General features: G+C 35.9%; 1 protein-coding gene across 6 annotated transcripts in view; it reads left to right on the top strand.

Moving 5' to 3' along the window:
- EPB41L5 (erythrocyte membrane protein band 4.1 like 5) overlaps window positions 1-23,551 on the top strand; it is a 142,822-nt gene that overhangs the window by 33,744 nt on the left and 85,527 nt on the right. For all 6 annotated transcript variants that reach the window (XM_045479505.1, XM_045479503.1, XM_045479504.1 and 3 more), the window contains exons 4-11: window positions 9,952-9,994; window positions 10,976-11,054; window positions 12,257-12,301; window positions 12,480-12,532; window positions 14,978-15,098; window positions 15,226-15,313; window positions 16,512-16,600; window positions 19,280-19,349. In XM_045479505.1, coding sequence (XP_045335461.1) covers window positions 9,952-9,994; window positions 10,976-11,054; window positions 12,257-12,301; window positions 12,480-12,532; window positions 14,978-15,098; window positions 15,226-15,313; window positions 16,512-16,600; window positions 19,280-19,349 — 588 coding nt within the window. The remainder of the gene's footprint in view (window positions 1-9,951; window positions 9,995-10,975; window positions 11,055-12,256; window positions 12,302-12,479; window positions 12,533-14,977; window positions 15,099-15,225; window positions 15,314-16,511; window positions 16,601-19,279; window positions 19,350-23,551) is intronic.

The raw sequence follows: 23,551 nt of genomic DNA, 5'->3' as shown, positions 1-23,551 counted from the left end.
CCTGTATTTCCATATACATTTTAGGATTAGCTTGTTCATTTCTGGGGGAAAAAAAAGGCAATTGGAAGTTTGATCAGGATTGCACTGAGTCTATCCTTTTGCTATCATTATAATGTTAAATCTTATCCATGAATATGGATTGCCTTTCCATGTACTGGATCTTTACATCTCTTAAAACAGTGTTTTATAGTTTCACTTTACATGTCTTTTACTTCCTTGGTTTTGTTCTTAAGCATTTTATTCCTTTAATGCTATTGTATACATAGTTGTTTTCTTTTTTTTTCTTTTTAAAAAATTTTTTAAGTTTATTTTGAGAGAGACAGAGACAGTGTGAGCTGGGGAGGGGCTGAGAGAGAGGGAGACAGAGAATCCCAAGCAGGCTCTGCACTGGCAGTATAGAGCCCGACACAGGGCCCGATCCCACAGACTGTGAGATCATGACCTGAGCTGAAACCAAGAGTTGGACGCTTAACTGACTAGGCCAGCCAGGTTCCCCTACATAGTTGTTTTCTTAATATCATCTTCTGATTGTTTATTGCTAGTATATAGGAATATAGTTGGGTTTTGTATACTTACCCTGTATCCTGCATCCTTGGTAAACTTCTTTATTAGTTTTAACGTGTTTTATGAAAAAGAACATGTCATCTGCAAAAAGAGCTAGTGTGACTTCTTCCTTTCTGATCTGAATGCCTTTTTTAAAAAAATTTTATTTAGATTCCAGTATAGTTAACATACAGTGTTATATTAGTTTCAGGTGTACAATATAGTGATTCAGCAATTCTATATATTACTCAGTGCTCTTGTATTTTCATTATCTTTTTACTTTTTACAGTAAGCTCTACATCTAGTATGGAGCTTGAACTCAAGACCCCAAGATCAAGAATCACATTCTCCACCAACTGAGCCAGCCGGGCATCCTCTAATCTGAATGCCTTTTATTTATTTATTTTCTCTTTCTTGCTTAAGTGCCCTGGTTAGAACCGTTAGTAATATGTTGAATAGAAGTGGTGACAGCAGACATTATTGTCTTGCCCCTGATCTTAGGGGGAGAGTGATCAGTCTCTCACCATCAAGTATGCTACTTGTGAGATTTCTATAGATGCCCTTTATCACATTAAGGAAGGTGTCTTCTATTTCTATTTTGTTCATTGTTTTTATCAAAAATGGTGCTGGGTTCTGTCAAATGCTTTTTCTGCATCTATTGAGAGAGTCATATGGTTTCTCTCTTGTATTCTGTTTATATGTTGTATTATGTTGATAGTTTTTTTGTTTATGGGTGGTGTGTTGGACCAGTCTTGCTTTTCTGGGACAAATCCCACTTGGTCATAATGTATAAGCCTTTTATATGTTGCTTGATTTGATTTGTTAGTATTTTGTTGAATATTTTGGTGCGTATATTTGTAAGGAATATTGGTCTATAGTTTTGTGGGTTTTTTTCCCTTTGATATCTTTGTCTTGTTTGGTGGGAACAGTACTAGCCTCAGAGAATGAGTTGAAAAGTCTTCCCTCCTCTTTCTGGGAAGGTCTTATGAAGGGTTGGTGTTAATTCTTCTTTTAGCATTTGGTAGAATTCACCAGCAAAGCTGTCTTGGTCCTGGGCTTTTCTTTGTGGGAAGTTTTTTGATTATTGACTAATCTCTTTATTTGTTATAGGTGTATTCAGATTTGCTATTTGTTTCTTGAGGCAGTTTTTAAATCAAGCCACTTTATTTTTTTAAAGCTTATTTATTTATTTTGAGAGAGAGAGAGCGCACGGGCACACGTCAGCCAGGGAGAGGCAGAGGAAGGGGTGGAAAGAGAGAATCCCAAGCAGGCTCCACGCTGTCATTTTGGAGCCTAATGCACATGGGCTTGAACCCACAAACCATGAGATCATGACCTGAGCTGAAACCAAGAGTTGGATGCTTAACCGACTGAGCCACCCATGCACCCATAAACCAAGCCATTGTGGAGAGCTTTGGGGGACTTACTGGATGAGGGGTTGGGATAGTATGTGTAAACCAGTTTTATTCTGGCATCCTAGGATTTATAGTTACTCTTGTTTTTGTTGACAGTAGAATATCGCCCATCCTCTATTTTCACATCTAAACTTAATTTAGTGTCCTTTTACATAGTCCAGAGATGATCTGAAGCCTTGAATTATAATGATGAAATCTCTAGCTGCTTTACATAGAAAAATGTGCATGTATATATATTATATTTTGTGTACATATAAAGGTAATTAAGGTATTCCTGAACCCCATCTATGGACTTTTATTTAGTAACGTTTTCTTTCACAAATAATCTGTAGTTTAAAGGAAATCTGATAATGGTATTAATTTGCATGTGTTTTCTTAAAGTCTTTATGATAATCATTAGTGTTTTTGAAAATCTATAATCTCTTCTATATTATTGATGACTCCACAGATTTTTGTGGTACTATTTATTGATAAAGGATCAGGGTCATAAAAATAACAGGATGTGTGAAAAGTTGCCGAATGACAGCGGAACTCCCAATGTTATGGTTTAAGTAAATGATGTTATGGGGTAGTTTTCTTGTACAATAGAATATTCCAGTGTGGAAATAATATATCTTAAACCAGGCAAGAAGGAATTCTTCTGATATTAAGTGGTTTTAGGTTGGTGCAGTAAGACTTGGCAAAATAGTTGAGGAATTAACTGTACCAATTTGCCAGAGAGCATGTATGATTTATTTTGAAGGAACAGTTTTCAGTCTTAAAATCAAATGTCTACTGAGATCAAACAGGAGAACAAAAGAAGGGAAGCAAGTTGGAGTATATCTTAAAAGACACAGGAGTGTTATGTACTTTTAAGAACTATGTTTTTTCTCATTTTTTTTCCCCTGAATCATGCTGCATGCTTGATATATTTTCATTTCCCATTAAAAAATTTTATTTAAGGGTTTTTGGGTTTGTTTTATTTGTTTTTTTTTGATATTTATCCATTCTTGAGAGAGAATGTGTATTTATCCATTCTTGAGAGAGAGAGAATGTGAGCAGGATAGGGGCAGACACACACACACACACACACACACACACACACTCTCTCTCTCTCTCTCTCTCTCTCTCTCTCTCTCTCTCGCTCTCTGTCTGTCTCTGTCTCTTATTCTCTCTCTCACTCTCTCAATCTGAAGCAGTCTCCAGGCTCTGAGCTGTCAGCCCGGACCCGATGCGGGGCTCAAACTCAGGAACCAAACTGTGAGATCATGACCTGAGCTGAAGTCAGATGCTTAACTGACTGAACCACCCAGGCGCCCTTCAAGCTTCATATTTAGAGCTTAGAATTTTAATTGGTCCATCAAGTTTTTAAAGAAGAACTAGTTACCTAGATTGTAGACAACTCTGTCATGTTTCAGAAAAGAGAAACAAAGGTAGCATTTCTCCTTTACTTGGAAAACGAGGAAAAAGAACTTTAACAAGTCAGTAGTAATTATTTTTTTGCTTTTTAAAAATACTGATTTGGTAGCTTGTATTGGTTCTATGTATATTGTTTAAACTTACCTTATTCTCTGTGTAAAACTCTTTAATTATCAGCACACAGTATTCAGCAGTCTATTAAAAGTATAATTAATACATTATGATCAGGTGGAATTTAATTTTCAGAAATGCAAGGACGATTCATTATCATTTGATACAATTTGTCATATATGTTTTTTCATGCATTGTCTCCTGCCTTTGTTTTCACAGGATTATCCTTTCTTGCTCACTTGATATCAGGCTTGGCTATGTGATTTGCCTTTGGCAGTGGAGTCTGAGTTGATGTGATGTTTGCCAATTCTGAACAGTTTCACTAACCATTTATGCTGTTATTGCTTCATCATATACTTAAATGTATACTTAAATATACATTCAAAAAAAGATTGAAACTGAAATCTTTCCCACAAAGAAAATAAAGTAACTTGATTAATTGAAGTGTATGGCATTTAAAGACAACCCTGAATGGAAATGGAGATGTTAGATCCAAAGCTGAAGGCTAGAAAACGCATAATTGTCTAGTGGAACATAGAGTAAATGTTTTACAAGTGCACACCTGGAGCCTGCAACAGTCAGTTACCTTGATAGCAAATCCAAGATCACTGAGTTAAGGGAAGAGGCAATTCTTATTCTAGTTTTAGAATTCAGCTTTCAGGTACTGTGGGCACAGTGTGTGAGATTTGTTTGTCTTGCTGACCCTCACTTATCTGAGGTTGTGCAGATAATAGGTCTAGAATTCTTATCAAGTGGTTTTTTTGGTGGCCTGTTAAGCCCCTTCTTTGTAGCCCCATAATACGTTGAATAAACCCAATGGACTTTGGCCTGTATAGAATTGACCTTCTGTCTATCTGTGTAGCTCCATCCAAGCTTTAGAAGGTGTACATTTTTCCATTTCTAGGTGTTTAGTGGATGTGTGTTACAACCTGTATAGGCAGCATCTATAGAAAACAGACCTGGTGATTACTCAGTGGCTCTGCTTTTTTTTTTTTTTTTTTTTTTTTTTTTTAATTTTTTAAAGTTTGTTTATTTTGAGAGAGATAGAGACAGCTTGAGCAGGGGAGGGACAGAGAGAGGGAGAGAGAGAATTCCAAGCAGGCTCTGCATTGTCAGCACAGAGCCTGACGCGGGGCTCGAACTCACAAAACTGTGAGATCATGGCCTGACCTGAAACTGAGAGTCAGATGCTTAACTGAGCCATCTAGGGGCCCCAGTTCTGCTCTCTTTCTTTGCAGATATTTGATTATTTACATTGGCAACAATAACAACAACAACAACTCTAGATTAGTAGAGGAATGATAGAAACATTTCTTTTAAACACATGATGTTAATTTGCATATTATTGCCGGTGCTATTTAATTTCATAATAGAAGTGCCAGCAATTATAGTTACAGACGTTGTAAAGGCTGGAAAGGAGGAGGTAAAACTAACACTGTTGGCAGATGATTGGGTTGGATATCAACTGAGAACTTAACACAAACAATAGGATTCAATAAAATAGTGGGGAGTGAAAAATATATAGAAATAAGTAGCGTATATGTTAAATATATGTATATTGTAACATGCACATAGATACCCTTGTATTTGTTAAATGAGGAGGAACAGTAAAAAGTGTGTTTCCAAAATAGATTATGTACTCTGTCCCTGGAGAGTAAATATAAAACCTGCCTCACTCAACTTATATTCCCACTATGAGTTTACTTTTAAGAATTTTAAAAGAGCATACTAATAATACACAGACACAGTGGGAAGTCTATTTTAATGCCTCATCTAAGTCTTCATTTGAAATGTGTTACAATGAATATAGATTAAATTGAAGTGTTTTCAGTTAGATTACAGCAGTGCAGTGTATTGGTTCTCCATTTTTATAGCATAGTTTTTAAACTTTTTGTTGTTTACAATGTTAAAATTTTCAAAGATGTAAAAGATCTGTATGCTGAAAACTATAGAAAACTTATGAAGGAAATTGAAGAAGACACAAAGAAATGGAAAAACATTGCATGCTCATGGATTGGAAGAACAAATATTGTTAAAATGTCAATACTACCCAAAAATGTTAAAATTTCCTTTAAAACAACCCTTTAATTCAGAGCATAGGCCTCTACTCCTGAGAGGAGAAATATTTTCTGCAGATGTAGTTGTTTTGAAAGATGGTTAACACATCTCTGTTTTCAACTCTTTGCTCTTTGAGCAAAAGTAGTAGGGCATTTCTTTAATAGAGCTGTGTAGGTGGTTAGAAGTCAGGAATCACTTATTTGAAAAGCTGTTTACAGACTGTTTGGCTGAAGGGCTGGGATGAGGGTGTGTACATGTTAGTGTTTTGGAAGCTCCCTAGGTGATTCTTCATTTGATTTGGTTATGTCTTTTGTGTTTGTGATTAAATATTATTTATGTTTTAAGATATACATAAGTAGATAATTTTTCTTTCATGCCCAGTTCAATAGGACGGAAAGAAATGTGGCTTCTCATATCCTTTGATGTCTACGTTTATCAACCAAACTTCAAAATTAGGAAATTAGGAGGGAGTTTGTTTGCTTTGTAAGGTATGATGGGGAAAGAGAACTCTATTAGTTTCACACTAAGCATCCAAGAATCTATATCTGCATGCTCTCACCTTTATCATCTAATGTAATTTAAACTCAGCTCCTAAAGACCCTGATTGAAGGAAAATCCTTTCAGTGCCTATCTCTGAGCTCTGAATTTTCCAGTCCCTGGGCTTGGAATGTGGAGGAGATGAAAGAAAACAGACTTGAGAATATGCAAGCATGAACTCAGACCTTCCCCCGAATAACGTCACCCAGAACTCCCCAGCTCCTAAATTTCACTTTAAAATGTGCTTGATGCATTATCTGAGTCTGGGTCATCCTAAGGGAGAGCAGACATATGTAGGTAAAGAAGGGACTAAAATATCTGCTTGGAAGAAAACTCTGATCCTTAATCTCACTGGGATAATTTTATATTTAACGTGCTTCTTAGAATAGTAGGGATTAAAGATTAAATTAAAGATTAAAGGTGAATTTTTGAGACTAGCCCTAGATGTTCTTAAACAGGAAGAAATTTAAGTTATAATGATCTAAGAAAGAAAGACTGTAGATTGATCTTGAAATATCACATGGTCTATCTTACATTAGTGTTTCTTTCTTTTACTCTTCAAAGTTCATCCTGTCAAAATTGATAGTCTGTTGGTTTTCAGTCCATTGTTAATGTTCCGTCTTTTTTTTTTTTTTAACCAACACACATAAACAGGTTTTTTTTTTTTGTTTGTTTTTTTGTTTTTTTTTCCCTTTTCCCCCTCCTTCCCTCTTTGAAGAAACTCTGGATGGGGTCAGAAACCAATAACATCTTGTTGTGGGCAGGGGCGGTGCATGTGGTGATAGAAATTGGGTATATGGGCTGGTGGGCTATTGTAGGAGGTGGAGGGACTATGGACCATATGCCTATTAATACTACCCCAAAATTAAGCCATATAAATAAATATATTACTTATATAAAATATTAAAATAAGGGGTCCATGAGAGTTTTAAGTAGTATGTGCTCATTGTAGAATAAGTTTAAAATAGAGGAAAGCATAAAAAAGAAAAACTATCACCAGCAGTATCTGTCACTTAGAGATAACATTTTTACTGTTTTGTTTTAGATTATCTCAGTCCAAAAGAAAAGTGCATGTTTTTATATACAAACTTGTACATTTTGATAAAACACTTGTGTCTATCCTACACCTTTAAAAGGTGTAACCTACCTTTTAAAACTCAGCAGTATATTATAAGTAATTTTCCAGATCCTTAAGTATTTGCTTTCCTTGTTTGTTTGTTTGTTTGTTTTTTTAAATTTTTTTTTTAACGTTTATTTATTTTTGAGACAGAGAGAGACAGAGCATGAACAGGGGAGGGGCAGAGAGAGAGGGAGACACAGAATCTGAAACAGGCTCCAGGCTCTGAGCCGTCAGCATAGAGCCCAACGCGGGGCTCAAACTCATGGACCGTGAGATCATGACCTGAGCCGAAGTCAGACGCTTAACCGACTGAGCCACCCAGGCGCCCCTGCTTTCCTTGTTTTTAATGGCTGCATCATGTTGTATCATACTGAAATACTTTAACCAGTTCACTGTTGTTGAATATATATATTGTCTTAACTTTCTCATATAATTGCTTATAAATAAATCTGCACACATCCATCACTATTTCTAGGTATAGAATTGTTGGGTCAAAGACAATTATTTTTAAATTTTTTTTTTTTTTCAACGTTTATTTATTTTTGGGACAGAGAGAGACAGAGCATGAACGGGGGAGGGGCAGAGAGAGAGGGAGACACAGAATCGGAAACAGGCTCCAGGCTCTGAGCCATCAGCCCAGAGCCCGACGCGGGGCTCGAACTCCCGGACCGCGAGATCGTGACCTGGCTGAAGTCGGACGCTTAACTGACTGCGCCACCCAGGCGCCCCATAAAGACAATTATTTTTAAAGCATTGTTAAATTGCCTCCTGGAAGAGTTGTGCTCATTTACGCTCATGGTGTAGGAGTCTCCCTAACCATAGGCACATAAGACAACCCAGGTGACCGGGGCGCCTGGGTGGCGCAGTCGGTTGAGCGTCCGACTTCAGCCAGGTCACGATCTCGCCGACCGTGAGTTCGAGCCCCGCATCGGGCTCTGGGCTGGTGGCTCAGAGCCTGGAGCCTGTTTCCGATTCTGTGTCTCCCTCTCTCTCTGCCCCTCCCCCGTTCATGCTCTGTCTCTCTCTGTCCCAAAAATAAATAAACGTTGAAAAAAAAAAAATTAAAAAAAAAAAAAAAAAAAAAAGACAACCCAGGTGACCAGCCAGACTACCTGTTAATTCATTGCAGTAGAGTAGATAAAACCTGAAGATAAGGCAACTCCCAGATTCATGTTGTGGGAAGAAGACAGTCTGGGGTATAAAAACTAATTTTATCTTTTACCCAGTATGTCATTGGCATCAGGCTCTAGTAGGTATTAGCATAATTAAGTTTCAGATTATTGGATATTGAGTTGCTGACATTGGCCATGATGGATGGACTTTTTTGCTGTACTAGGTTGAAGTCTTTTCTGCTAAAAGATTGAATTGTGTTCTGTCTACTGGCCGGCCTAGGATTCAGTTGGAGGGATGTATAAAACTGAAGAGTTGCTACATTGAAATATGCTTAAAATGGATATCCACCTGAATTCAGTAAAAGATGAAAGATGGCTGGGTACTTGGCTGGCTCAATAGGTAGAACATGCAACTCTTGATCTCGGTTCCAGGTTGTGAGTTCGAGCACCACATTGGGTATAGAGAGTACTTAAAAAATAAAATCTTAAAGAAAGGATGAGAGATGGCTGACTAAGTAGCATACACACTTGGAATCTAGAGAAAATATTGCACAGTACTTAATTGCCTTTTGAACTGTTTACTGAACATCTTATTTCAATGTGCAGAGGTACTTTGCTCACCCACTGGTAGCTTTGTGAATTTCACTTTTGGATCTTGGGGGAGAATGGAGAGAAGAGGCTAGGCAAATAATTGGCAAGAAAAGCAAACGGTTACAAGGCTGTTAACAATGCAGCCTTGTTTACCCACTTTGCCTGTCTGGGTTTCTGAAACTGGATTCCTTAGCTCTGTGAACTAGTTAGTACAAGAGCACTCCTTTCGTTTTTTGGGTGCTTGGAATTGTAAGCATGTTGGAGAGAACACAGGCTTGTATATCTTAGTTGGATGAGTGCATCCCGTCACTGTTAGGACATGGTGGTGTAAAGGGATTAATAGTGAGAAGTGAGCTGGGACTGGTTTATGTGTGGAAGCCTCTGGAATTGCTTCTTAAGTCTGTTTGTGTTACGGGCATTTCAGAGTGGGGAGGTTACAGAAATCAAAAGCCTATTACTTTTGAAACCAGAAGTCTGCTAGTCATAGTTTTAACATTTATTATTTATAAAGCAAAGGAACAAAAAAGACTACTTCATTTAATAGGTGGGGTTAGTTATGAGAAAGATCTAATTTTATTTTGCACGCTCTTTCAAAGAGTACTACTTCTGAGTAGTATCTGTTTCGTAAAATTTAAATGACACTGTTATTTCCTCTCACTTTTGGTTGTGATCTGTTAATAAATATTACGTTTTTATTACAAGAATGAACCAGACACTGGAGTATGAGGATACTTTTCTTCTCATTTTAACAATTTTGAAAGAGTCATTTTTTTTGGAAACAGGAAAACTAAGGGCAGAATTTAAAATATCATCCTTGTTACTGTGAGAGAGGAGAGGAAATGTTTTAAGAAGTAGTATATCTGGTCTTAGGTCTTTTTTTGCTTGTGTGTCATAAGCTTGCTGTAGATGTTGGGACAGATAATCCTCCCCCCATTTTCATCCTCACTTTTGTTTTTCATATTTCTTTCTGGTTATCAACAAAAACATGATGAAAATTAACTTTTAATAATGAAAATGTTGAGTTCTATCATCTGCATAACATCTGATTTTTGTTTTTTATTTTCAGCACTGGTTAGATGGTACAAAGAGCATCAAAAAGCAAGTAAAAAGTAAGTGTTGAAAAAATTGTGAACAAAAAGTAAATTATATATTAGAAGCTCTGATTCCTAATAAATCATGTTTCAGATGAATTTCTTAGCATCTCTACTTTAAAGATAATTTCAATTTGATATACTGACCTACCCCCTTAGTCCTAGAGGGTTAATAGTAATCTAGATTCAAGTGCTTTATAGTTTATTTCCTGGAGAAAGGCTTGCATCTTGCAAGGAGATTGAGTTCTCATGCGATGCTTAACTTTTATTTAGTAATTGTGTTGGAATTTTCCTGCTTGGCATCTGTCCTGCTCTGTAAAATGTTTTGAGACTTTAAAGCTGTAACTTTTAAAATTTAAAAATAATGAAATGAAACAATTGGCATAAAATGTCAGTTTTATTCCCAGTAATAGGGAAAAATACCAGCGTTCACTCGTAATCCAGCTTGTTCTTTGTGGTAGTAGAGATTTCAGAGCGCCTCAACTTTTTTGTCTTTACAAAATAATGGGACCTCTGAGAATTTACAAGTTAGTGAAATAGGTGAAGTGAATTGAAAGTGTGGGGGGAATTTGCAGTGAGCGGTTAATAACCCAGGCATTCCTTAGTCTTTTAAGAAATATAGTGTGGCAGGTTTTTTAGGGCTGTTAGATTGCACAGTCAAGACTTTTATTTGATGCATTTGTCCCTAAACTGTTAGAATTAATCTAGAGCTATCTATTTTTGGGAGGACAGCTAATTGTAATGGTACTATATGATGGTTGGTACATTTTAAAAAACCTACTGATTGATCTTTTTGTGTTAGGTGTACTTAAAACCTTCAATTTAAAGGCTTTAATGAAGCCATACAGTATTTCGATGTGTGAAATATTACCACAAAGCCTGTTACCTTTTCTCCCTACTTCAAGTAGATCATTTTTGACAAATTTACTGACTGGAAAATTCCTACAGTTTGAATAGTTATATTAAAAAAAATTAAAGTTTTTTTTTTTTTTTAAACAGTTGGTTCACCCTATTGTCTGCATCTTCGAGTTAAGTTTTATTCCTCAGAACCAAATAATCTTCGTGAAGAGCTAACCCGGTAAGACTACTCTCTAGAGTTGTACAGGGGTAAAGTAGTTTTGGTCAGCTAGCTAAAGGTGTTGGAAGATTGTCTTTATAATTCTTTACAGTTTATAGACCACTAATGAAATGGATCTCTTATCCCTGATAATAAGACCTGTCAGACAATAGAATTTCATTTTGGGACAGTGTTTTTAAGTGTAGAATTTTTCCCTGTATCAGTTTTCAAAATAAAGAGTTGGTTCCCTAGCATTCTTTAAGGTAACTACTGAGTTCCTTTTTTAAGTTATCATCAACTCATGGATTTTACTTATTTATGTAGGTATGTATGTTTAGTTTTGGGAGTGAGTGTGAGCAGGGGAAGGGCAAAGAGAGAGGGACAGAGGATTTGAAGCGGGCTCCGTGCCGACAGCAGTGAGCCCGATGTGAGTCTTGAATTCACTAATCATGACTTGAGCTGAAGTCAGATGCTTGGCTGACAGAGCCACACAGGTGCCCCTCAACTCATGGATTTTAAACAAGATTGCTGTGTTTGAATATGTTGCCATATTATATTTATTCATGTTATGTTTGTTGGTGTTCAAAATGATCTCTCTTTGGCCACTGGGAGTTTATTCATGTTGGCTCCTAATATTCTTTACCTATTGAAATGCCGCTGATAAAAAATAATAAATCCTGATTTGGTTTGAATAGTTTTAAACAAACTTTAAGCAGGTTATATACAATTATTTCTATTTTGTCCTGCCTCCTTCATATTTATTCATTGATTATACATGGTAAATGCATGATTCATTCACACATACTATTTATTAAGTAAAAATTGAATTGCTGAGTCCCTTTAGAAGGGTTTTCTTCTCTTGCACCCTCTACCAGCGAGATTATAGCTAATCTCCATAGTTACATATATGCCTGTGTCCTTTCACATCCCAGGTGGTTTGTGTTGTGAGAGTAATGTAAACTTAGATCATAGAGCTCATTCTCCATAATTTGCATAAAACCTTTAATCTTAAGGTGGTTGTACTGTACTCAGTTATCTTATGGACATGCTGCCATCCTCCTGATGGCTTATTGGCCCCAATTTTTTTTCATATTTTTTTTCTTTTATAGATTCTATTGCAGGTAAAATTCTGTAATTAAAAATGTTTCTTCTCACATTAGAAGGGCAGGATTATTTTTCATAGTAGATTATTTAGTTAAATTTGTGCCTTTTATTTTTCTTAGGTATTTATTTGTTCTTCAGTTAAAACAAGATATTCTCAGTGGAAAGTGAGTATTAGTTATTTAAGGTAAACCACATTTTATTAAGTAGTTGAAAATGATTTTGAAAAATAAGTTCATAATTATGAAAAAAGAATGGTCAACATAAAGTAGGTATTATTTGCATTTATCTTAAAATGAACCTTGGGAAGTTGACTTGTCTAACAAATTTGTGTTTCGGTCTCAGATTAGAGTGTCCCTTTGATACAGCAGTTCAGCTGGCAGCTTATAATCTGCAAGGTAAGCAATTCTTATGTTGACTGTTAAGAATAAAGCATAATTCTTTTTTGTGTGTTTTTAGTTAAGAATTTCAAAAGATTCAAAATGATGGGTAAGAAAAGTAACACCACTGTTAACTTGTATCAATATCCAGCCTTATTACTTTACTTTGTTTAAAGAACATGGCCTTCTTTTTCTTCCCTTTCACTTCATTTGCTCCCTTTCTGTCTGTAACTTCTTTTCAAGCAAAATTGCTGTTGACTTGATAATTCAATAAATATTATAAGGGGACTCTCAGCTTTTTTTTTTTTAACTTGAAAAGAATGCAGGGATATAAGAGATTTTTGCAGTTGTATTTTTGCTTTCTTTAGTTTGATTCTTTTTTTTTTTTTTTTTTAAGTCTTGTTTATTTTGAGGGGGAGAGAGAGAGCATGAGAGTGAGTGAGGGAGGGACAAAGAGAGCGAGAAAGAGAGAAACTCAAGCAGGCTCCTCACTGTCAGTGCACAGCCCAACTCAGGCTTGATGTCAAGAAGTAGGAGATCATTACATGAGCTAAAAATCAAGTCGGATGCTTAACCGACTGAGCCACCCAGGCACTCCTCTTTAGTTTTATTCTTAAAAATGAATCCATGAAAGAAATACTTAGAGCATATTTAAAAGTTCCTGATGGTTTAAGTATTTTCCAATAAATGAAATTAATGAAAAAACTTATAATTTTGTACCTTATTGTACTGACGAAATACTGTTAAGTTTAGGTATTTTTTTTCTGAAAAATTGACATTTTAAGAAAACTGTAGTTTCAGTCCTCATTCACAAAATGGAAAGAAATCTGTTCTATTGGAGTATCTAGATGCTTAACCATCTGACTGTATCTTGGACGCTTAACCATCTGAGCCACCCAGGCACCCCTAAATGTTTATTGTTTGATTCATGCATTGTGGCTCTATTTTGTTATCTCTTAACCCTCTTTATCACATTTTTTTTTTTCCTAAGTAAAAGTTCTGTCCTACTTTCTCCTTCATCCACAGCACCATTATTTGCATGATTCTGCCACACTTCTTGTCATGTTGTGCATCTCTGTGTCCCGTGTCTAATATTTTGCCAAATCCGAAGTCTTAAGGTCCTTAGAATAAATTTGCTGAAGTACAGTCCATCTTCATAAAATGAGCTCTGTTTCTTGTTTATGATTTTATATTTTATCAGAATAATTTTTGTTACTAGCTTTTCTCATACTCTCAATTCAGTTTTTCCTTGACATTTTAATATATATCCTGAACAACACTAGGTAGAAGATTTGGTTTGGTGCTTCTTAAAAATGTGACCTAAAACAGAAAAAAAAATACCCGTTATCCAGACAAAAGAGTAATTTCTTCAGCAACAAATTGGGCATGATAATATTTTCCAAGGTTGTTGAGAAAATAGATGACAATATATCTGTAATATGTCAAGTGTGTAGAGTCTGTATTCAATAAATAATGAGTTGTTACCATTTTTTTTTTAGTATCTCAAAATCTCTATTTTTTTCTCTATACAACTGGATTTTTTTAATAAAAATGGAACTATTTTAATTTTTAAATGAGTAAGATGTTCTTTAAAAGGGAAATGTCTAAAGTAAAGAAAATATTAGAATCATTTTCCCTTCTTCCCCAAACCTATATTTCAGAGCTAACCATAGATGGGCACATGATTATTTGTGCCCCGCCCAAGTGTTTTCCTACTGCTTCCCTTCCCCAGATACTTTTTACTAATATTTTTTTCAGTTATTTCTTTAGGATTATCTATTTACAATTCCAGGAGGACGGAGCCTGTATCTTGTAGTGGTGTATGATGTCATGTTCTCTGCATATTAGTTTTTTTTTTTTTTTTTTAATATTTATTTTTGAAAGAAAGAGTGCAAGCTGGGGAGGGGCAAAGAGAGAGGGAGACACAGAATCTGAAGCAGGCTCCGGTCTCCGAGCTGTCAGCATAGAGCCTCACGTGGGGCTCAAACCCACAAATCATGAGATCGTGACCTGAGCCGAAGTCAGATGCTTAACCGACTGAGTCATCCAGGTGCCCCTCTGCATATTGGATTCTTAATAGATGCTGGCTAAATGTTTTTTTTAAAGGTTGCTAAATATTTTTGTTTATTCATGATAAGGTTAAAAGGTGTTTCTCTAAGGAAGTCTACAAAGAGGTTTTCAAAAGCTAAACATTATAAGATATGAAATAAATGAACAGAAACACATATATTTGAAAATATACCACCAACCACAAGTATATCATTGTGCGTATAGATGTTGGTTGACACGTTGTAAGTCTAAGCTAGATTTATTTTGGGGAATGATCTGGGTGTTATGAATTACTATAGTTTAAGAAAGAACGTTTCTAATCTTAGCAGTTTTTATTAATGAATTCTGAAGAAAGATTCAGCAGGAAATAAACTTAATTAACAAAATATAACTTTGTGCAACTTATGTTTGTAGCTGAACTTGGTGACTATGATCTTGCTGAGCATAGTCCTGAACTTGTGTCTGAGTTCAGGTTCGTGCCCATTCAGACTGAAGAGATGGAGCTGGCTATTTTTGAGAAATGGAAGGAATACAGGTACTTGGCTTTGCCCACACTTTTCTTTAACATCACTGCAGTGATTTTGTATGTTTTCTTCTATTACCGTCCTTGGTATAGAATTTACATTTATTATTATTAAAAATTACTATTTTTTAAATTTCAGAGGTCAGACACCAGCACAAGCTGAAACCAATTATCTGAATAAAGCCAAATGGTTAGAAATGTATGGGGTTGATATGCATGTGGTCAAGGTAAGAACTGTGTTGTGATGATGTTTAAAAAGTTTATTCCTTCAAGATTGAAGGTAACTATGACATTTTTCAAAATGAAGGAGGGCATGGAGATGGTATAGTATAGCACTGGGTACTTTGGATGTGTTATAAAGGTTGAGATTAAATATGAAAATCTCACATAAAGTTACAGTATAAGAAAGAAGAGAAACAACCAAAATCTCCAAAAAGCTGTATCTGTGTTTTTAAGGTGTTACTATGTTTTTTAGATTTTTAAACCACTTTTTATTCTTATTAAGTGTAATATTCATGTAACATTCATGTCATTTGGCATCACATAAGCTGAGTAGGCTATTTAAAAATTAAAATAATTCAGGAAGCAAAGTTGAAAATTTATAGCTTGAGAAGACTTTGATAAGCTGTAATACAGCTTGTATAATGATTTAACTTATTTCTAGTTTAAAAAGTTAAAATTTTCCAGAAAGACAGTTTTTTTAAAGTTTATTTATTTATTTTGAGAGAGAGCTAGTGTGTGTGAGTGCACATGCGTGTGGGGAGGGGCAGCAAGAGAGGGAGAGAGAATCTCAAGCAGGCTCTGTGCTGTCAGTGCAGAACCGAACATGGGGCTTGATCTCCTAAACCATGAGATCATGACCTGAGCCAAAGTCATGAGTCAGATGTTCAACTCACTGAGCCACCCAGGCGCCCCTAGAAAGGTAGTCTTTTTAAAAATGGTGATTTAAGTGGTGAATAGAATATAGGCAGAATCTGCAAAGAGCTTTCTTTGTCGTGGAAGTACACCTGTGTATTTTCAGTGATGACCTACCTTAAGACTATGGTGTTAGCCAAAGCATAAGAGACTCTTAAAAACTGAGAACAGACTGAGGGTTGATGGGGGGTGGGAGGGAGGGGAGGGTGGGTGATGGGTATTGAGGAGGGCACCTTTTGGGATGAGCACTGGGTGTTGTATGGAAACCAATTTGACAATAAATTTCACATATTGAAGAAAAAAAAAAAGACTATGGTGTTAACGGTGAACTAAATGTATGCATGAATTTTCCTGAGAATGTTATTTTGGATATTTCTATTTGTTGAAAACATTTTGCATATTAATAGCCTGTATATAGTTAATATAATTCAATGTGAAAATAAACTTGTGTGTTTATTTATATCTGTCTTATGCAAATAAAGTTAACATGTTTTGCTTTCCTTAAATTAGGCTAGAGATGGAAATGACTATAGCTTGGGACTGACCCCAACAGGAGTCCTTGTTTTTGAAGGAGAGACCAAAATTGGCCTATTTTTTTGGTAAGCAGAGTTAATATTACAGATACTTACAGGTTTTTTTTTTTTTTTTTAATGAGTAAAAACATTTCTTTCAAGTTAATACATAAAAAAAAGTGTGGAGATCAAATAATTCTGAAAAGATAATAAAAATCACCTGTCTCCTGTCATACTCCTTACCCATTCTTAGTCCCATCCCCCAGGGGTAATTTTTAAAACTCTTCCATCCATTTTTCCATTAGTTTCAAGGTATGTCAATATACATCTCTTGATACATATTTTTTATTTCTACATGTACTAAATGTTCACATGGACACTCTCATGTCGTATAGTTATTACATCACTACTTTTAGAACTTCTTGTTCCACAGTCATATTACCCCATATTCCCTGGTGTGTAAGAGGAAAATATTTACCCCTCCTTTTAAGCTGTGTTTCTCTTTTTAGGTCCCAATTTAACTCATAGTTTAAAATTGTATTTGCATTTCCTATCAAGGAATAGATTTTACTTGGATTTCGTAGCCATAGTAAAGTTCTTCACATCTTGCCTGGTTTGTTCTAAAAGTGGAAAATCAGGAAATAGTGTTCATATTGTTATCCCTGTATCCGAAATGGTGGAGAACTTCACATTGTACTGGTGTTATATACATGAGTTAAAGGGCCTCTATGTTGTTTACTTCTTCACAGCATGCCAGGATGGTTAGCTCAAAGCCCACCAGCACCAAACTCAATTTCTTATATATCCAGTTACTTTAAATATAGCCCAATAAGTTTATTTTTAATCATTTAGAGCCTTCCTGCTTTGCATGTCCCCCTATAAACTATATCTGCCATCAGCTGGTCATAGATGTGACAAATCCTGTAGCTATAAAAGACACCAAACCACTACTGCCCTTCGGAACTCTCTGACCTAGAGACTTCCCGCTTGCTGCTGAATGCCATTGCATAGAAACCCAAGCCCCCTCTCTGATTACCTTCTCTCCTACAAGTTCCCTTGCTGTCTCCCCTGCTTTGGGGGTAGCTTTGTGCAGTCACCTCTGGAGGATCTCCTGTTGTCAAGGGCTTCCTTTTCATGCAACCCTGTCCAAACACCTGTCAGTAAAGTTTGTTGTACAATAGAGCTAGGTCATGATCCTTTCTTTCTGATCAGTCTGGAAATACTTGAACTCACAACTGGAATTACATTTTCTTTCTGTATAGGTTTTTGTTTTTCCTGGAGTTTTTGGCTTCCCCCTCAGTTTCTTACACTCCACGCAGTGCTTTAAATTACCTGCCTTTGTCTTATCCTTACGTTCTTTCAGATCCTCAGGGTTGCATTAAATGATTTTTCTGTTCCCGTTGAAATTGTCTGCTCTCCAGGCTGCTTTCCAGCTTTCATCTGTTTTTTCAGCTAGGATCCTGTGTCTTCGTCCCATTTTTTCCTTTCTTTTGTTTTTTCTGATCTATATCCTCAGGTAACTAACTGCCTAAGAAAAGCAGGGTGTAGGAGATAAATCGTTTGAATCCTTGGATGCCTTAAAATGGTTTATTCTTCTCTTAAGCTTTCTTGGTAATCGGGCTGAGAATAGAATTTTAGGTTTGAAAATTATTTTCCCTCAAAAAGTTGAAGATAGATTTCATTTATTTTGGAATTCAGGTATCCATGCTAGGGACTTTCTGAGAGACTTGAATGGAATACCTTCACAGTTGTCCCTTGATAGGTGAAGGAGCTTTGGAGCATTTATTTATCCAGTCTTTGAGTGTTAATTCTCTGACACTTCCAGCTTGCCCTGTGGGCAGATGGAACATACTTCATGGCCAGAGAATGCTGTAGCTGGAGAGTTGAAGAAAGCATCTTTTGTACCACTTCTTAAGGTTGTTGTGAGGATCTGTTTAATTAATACGTGTAGTACACCTAGAAGGTTACCTGACACTTGATAGGCCTTATGTAAGTATTTGTTACACTTGAGTGCCAGTTCTTCCCCTCCTGCTCCACCTATTGTGCTTAGTTACTTACTATTTTAGTACAACTCTTGTAAAAAAGTTATGTTTTACAATTGTATTTTGTATAAGTTATATTTAAAAACTAGCGAGAATGAGAGTTTCATTGTTTTGACATTCACAGTTTGCAGAAGTGCAAAGTTCACATGTGGTAGGTTGTTGAGGATTTCAGTACAGGTGGGTGATAGAGTTGGAAAAGGGGCCAAAGTGAGGTTTAAAAAAACCTTTTTTCTTTTTTTTTTTTTTAAAGATGTACTTCCTCAAACAAATTGATACAGAAAATAAAGTTGCAGGTCTTAATCAAAAATTTGTTTTCATTTATGCCTTTTAGAAAACCTTTATAGTCTTTCTGTATCCAGTTCCTATGCTGCTGCTCTACACTAGGCCTGGGGAATCTCTTGTACCATAGCTGGGAACCTATAAAGTATTAAATGGATTTCTTCATTTTCTTTTTTTTTGTAACATTTTTACTGTCTGATATTTGTGCCCCATCAGTTTTGTTAGAGATCCTGCTTTTGAAATGTTTTTTTTCTGTTATCCTAAATATTTTTTTAGATTAGAGGCTTTGTTGGTGGGCAGTACAGTTAAAGAGAGTAAACACCCTCTTAATCAATTTACACTTCAGCTGTTAGATGATTGATATACTGGAAATAACAGCAAAAATTTTCTTTTAATTTAGAGGACATTTATTTGAAATCTGGCTTTTGTTCTAATATTGTTATAGGCCCAAGATAACCAGGTTGGATTTTAAGAAGAATAAATTAACCCTGGTGGTTGTAGAAGATGATGATCAGGTAGGAATTGTATTGCATTATTTATTTAACAATGACTATGTTATGTGGTAACTCAAGTCTAATTTTTTTTTTTTTTTTTTTTTTGAGAGAGAGGGAGAATGTGCATGCAAGCCGGGGAGGGGCAGAGAGAGAGAGGGATAGAGAGAGAGTCCCAGGCAGGCTCCATGCCCAGCACAGAGCCCAATGCCAGGATTGATCTCACAACCGTGAGGTCATGGCCTGAGCCGAAATCAAGAGTTGGACACTTAACTGACTGAGCCGCCCAGGCACTCCTATTATTCTTTTATAAGGGTTTCCAAACTCATATTCTTTAATAAAATCTTCTCAATTAAGGCTTACTTTTTTTTTTTTTTTTTTTTTTTCCGGTTAACTCTAGTTCCCGCTTGATAAACACAACATGAATGTGTCTCAGATGCATTATGCTAGGTGAAAAAAGCCAGACTCAGAAAATTATGACTTGTATGATTTCATTTATATGATGATCTGGGGAGGGCAATCCTATAATAATGGAACAGATCACTGTTTGGGATTAGGGAGAATGAGGAGGCTTGACTACAAAGAAACAGCAAAGGGAATTTAGGGGAATGAGATAACTTTTCTATAACCAGATTTTGGTGGTAGTTCCTAGACTCCATGCCATTTGTCATAACTCACAGAATCATGAATGAACTAAAAAAAAAATAATAACTTTATTCCTTGCAAAGAAATAAATTGAAAAACATATATACGTATAGATGGATATAGATAAAAGCAATTTCAGCAATTGTATGCACAATGATGTGTGAGAAGGACTACTTAGCAAAACCTAAAAGAAGATTTGGAAAATTAGACGAAACAGTGATATTACTAAGTTTTATTACTAAGACAATGCAAAGGATTGCCCTTTCACCCAGCTTAGAAGGAAATTATAGAGGCAACAGAGCATTTTAAAAAGAAATCTATTGAGGGGGCACCTGGGTGGTTCAGTCAGTTAAGCATCTGACTTTGGCTCAGATCATGATCTCATAGCTCATGAGTTTGAGCCCCAGGTTGGGCTCTGTGCTGACAGCTCAGAACCTCGAGCCTGCTTTGGATTCTCCCCCTCTCTCTGCCTCTCCCCTGCTCATGCTTTGTCTTTCTCTCTCTCTCAAAAATAAACATTAAAAAAAAATTAAAAAAAAAAAAGAAATCTATTGGGGTGCCTGGGTGCATTGGTTAAGTGTCTGACTTTAGCTTAACCAATTTGTGGTTAACCAATTTTAGCTTAACCAGTTTGTGAGTTCAAGCCCTGCGTCGAGCTCTGTGCTGACAGCTCAGAACCTGGAGCCTGCTTCGGATTCTGTATCTCCCTCTCTCTCTGCCCCTCCCCCACTTGCACTCTGTTGTCTCTGTCTCTCTCTCGAAAATAAACATTAAAAAAAATTAAATCTGATGGCACAGAGGATGATCATTGTATCATCAAATGAGTTAACAATGAGTCAGAAGCCGCAGATTTCATATGTAAAAACTTATTTTATGATTTTCCTTTTTATGTAAGCACATATGTGATTGCATGATATTTGTATCGAAATCCAAAGGCATTTTTTCAGGAAGAATAAAATACAATTCTTTGTGATAAGGAAATATGGTCATAATTTAATTGGTGACACTTGTTCTTATTTGGGCCGTAAAATGCACATTTTACAATTGATGGCATTTTAAATTAGATCTTATATATTATTACCTTCTTGGATATCTTTTTGAAGGTATTTTACACACGCACGTGCAAATATGTGTATCTGTTCTTTTTTATACAGAAGTTACCAGGCCTTTAGACTGTGTACTAACCCTTTTTAAACTTTACATTATAACTTTTGGAATATTTTCCATATCTGTATGTAGAATGCTTCTTTGTTCTTAAATTAAAAAGCAAACTAAAGTGCATAGTATTCTGTGTGGATGTACCCTAAATTATTTAATACATTCTCAACATTTATTCACTATATATGCATGAATTTGTACATCGGCAAATATCTGTAGGATAGTTTCCTGGAGGTGGATTTGCTGGTTCAAATGGTTATGTGCACTTGTCCTAGATAACAGAGATCCTATGAAGGATCAAACCTGTTTCTTCAGAGGGAGTTGTCACATTTTTATCTGAAAGGTAAAAAATGGTGGAATTTCATTGTAGGTTTAATTTGTATTTCTGTTTTTATGGGTGATATTGAACATCTTTTCATATATTTTGTTATTTATATTTCCTTTTCTCCAAACTCTCTATTCATACCCTTTGCCCATTTTGTCATTGGGCCTTTTTTCTTACTGGTTTGTTTTGCCCTTTTTCATAGAAATTGTAAATACTGTATCTAATAGTTGTTCATCTTTTAATGTTATTTATTGTGATTTTTGCCACATGCTTTAAAAAAATTTAAATAGGCAAATTTATCAGTCTTTCATGGATTATGGAAGGGTTTTTCCTCCTTTGAGGTTATATGTTTCTCCATGGTTTATTCTATGTGTATTTTTTGTTCGTCAATTTCACTGAAGTATAATATACATTCAGATAAGTGCAAAAACAAGTGGGCAGCTTGTTGGATTTTCACGAACACCTATATGACCAGCACCTAGTTGGGGACATAGAATACTACTAGAATTATACACTCTTGTGCCTCCCACCAGGTATAGTCCTCCAAAGGTATTTTCTTGTTCTTCTGACTTTACCACCATACACTGGTTTTTGTTTATATCTTAAACTCAATCTGAATGAAACCTGACTGTTCTCTTTGTGTCTGATTTCTCTTTATTTATATTTGTGAGCCTTCCCCTCTTGCAGCTGGTTGCTACAGTAGGCTCCTTCTTACTGTTACATAGTATTCCTTTTTTTTTTTAAAACGTTTATTTATTATTGAGAGACAGAGAGAGATAGAGCATGAGCATGGGAGGGGCAGAGAGAGGAGGAGACACAGAATCTGAAGCAGGTTCCAGGCTCTGAGCTGTCAAAACAGAGCCCAGCAGGGCTCGAACCCACAAACCGTGAGACCATGACCTGAGCCAAAGTCGGACGCCCAACCGACTGAGCCACCCAGGCACCCCAGTAATATTCCTTTTTACATATAGACTGCACTTATTTATCCATCCTGTTGTTGATGGACTGTTGAGTTCTTTTAGTTTTCACTATTAAAAGTGCTGCTCTGAAGACTAGGGTATGCATGTGTTTGGTTTTAGTGGATACTGCCAAACTGTTTTCAAAAGTGTTGATACACATTTGCATTCCCACCTACAATGTAAGAGAGTTCCATTTGTTCTTTTTTGGCTAATGTTTGGTATTGTTCCTTGTAGCCATTCTGTTCATAGAATGGTTTTGTGGTTTTCACTTGCATTCCCCTGGTTACTATTTGTTTAGTGCTTATTTATATATTTAATATTTATTCTCTTTTATGAAGTGGCTGTTCAAGTCTTTTGCTTATTTTTCTCTTGGGTCATGTGCTCTTTTTCCTCATTGAAGTTCTTATGTATTGTGGACATCAGTTCTTTGCAGATCTGTGTGTTGTAAGTATCTTCTTCTTGGCTTGCCTTGACTCCTTTAATAGTATGTTTTGGGTAGAGTGTTTCAATTTTAATGTAATAGAGTTTGTAACTATTTTCCTTTGTGGTCAGTACTTTCTGTGTCTTCAAATTTAGGAATCTTTGCCTATATCAAGGTCATGAAATAACTACATATAGATTGTCATTTTAAAATATAGTTTAATTTGTAAAATATTCGAAGTGTACTGCAGAGTTGTATCAGAAAACCTGATACCCATTTTACTCATCTAGAGTAACATTTTTGGCATAACCATAACCGTGTATTCAGAGATATCTGGGTGGCTCATTCGGTTAAGCGTCTGACTCTTCATTTCAGCTGAGGTCATGATTTCATGGTTTGTTAGTTTGAGCCCGAATCAGGGTTCTTTCTCTCCCTCTCTCTCTCTGCCCCTCTCTTGTGCGCGCTCTCTCTCTCTCTCTCTGCCCCTCCCCCACTAGTGCTCTTTCTAAAAATAAATAAACTTAAAAAAAAAAATAACTGTGTTCAGTACAGTGAGGTATAATCCTCTAGCTAGCCATCATTCTTGAGGGTGTCATTCTCACACTTCCTTTTTCCAAATATAAATACATCATAATACATGGTGGAAATGTTTTTGAAATTTACAGAAATCATATATATATATATTTTTGGCAGTTTCCTTAGTTTACCTAAATAGGTG

This window comes from Leopardus geoffroyi, chromosome C1, assembly GCF_018350155.1.
Source record: "Leopardus geoffroyi isolate Oge1 chromosome C1, O.geoffroyi_Oge1_pat1.0, whole genome shotgun sequence".
NCBI lineage: Eukaryota > Metazoa > Chordata > Mammalia > Carnivora > Felidae > Leopardus > Leopardus geoffroyi.
The sequence above is the reverse complement of the archived record's forward strand: the minus strand, read 5'-3'. Positions and strand labels throughout refer to the sequence as shown.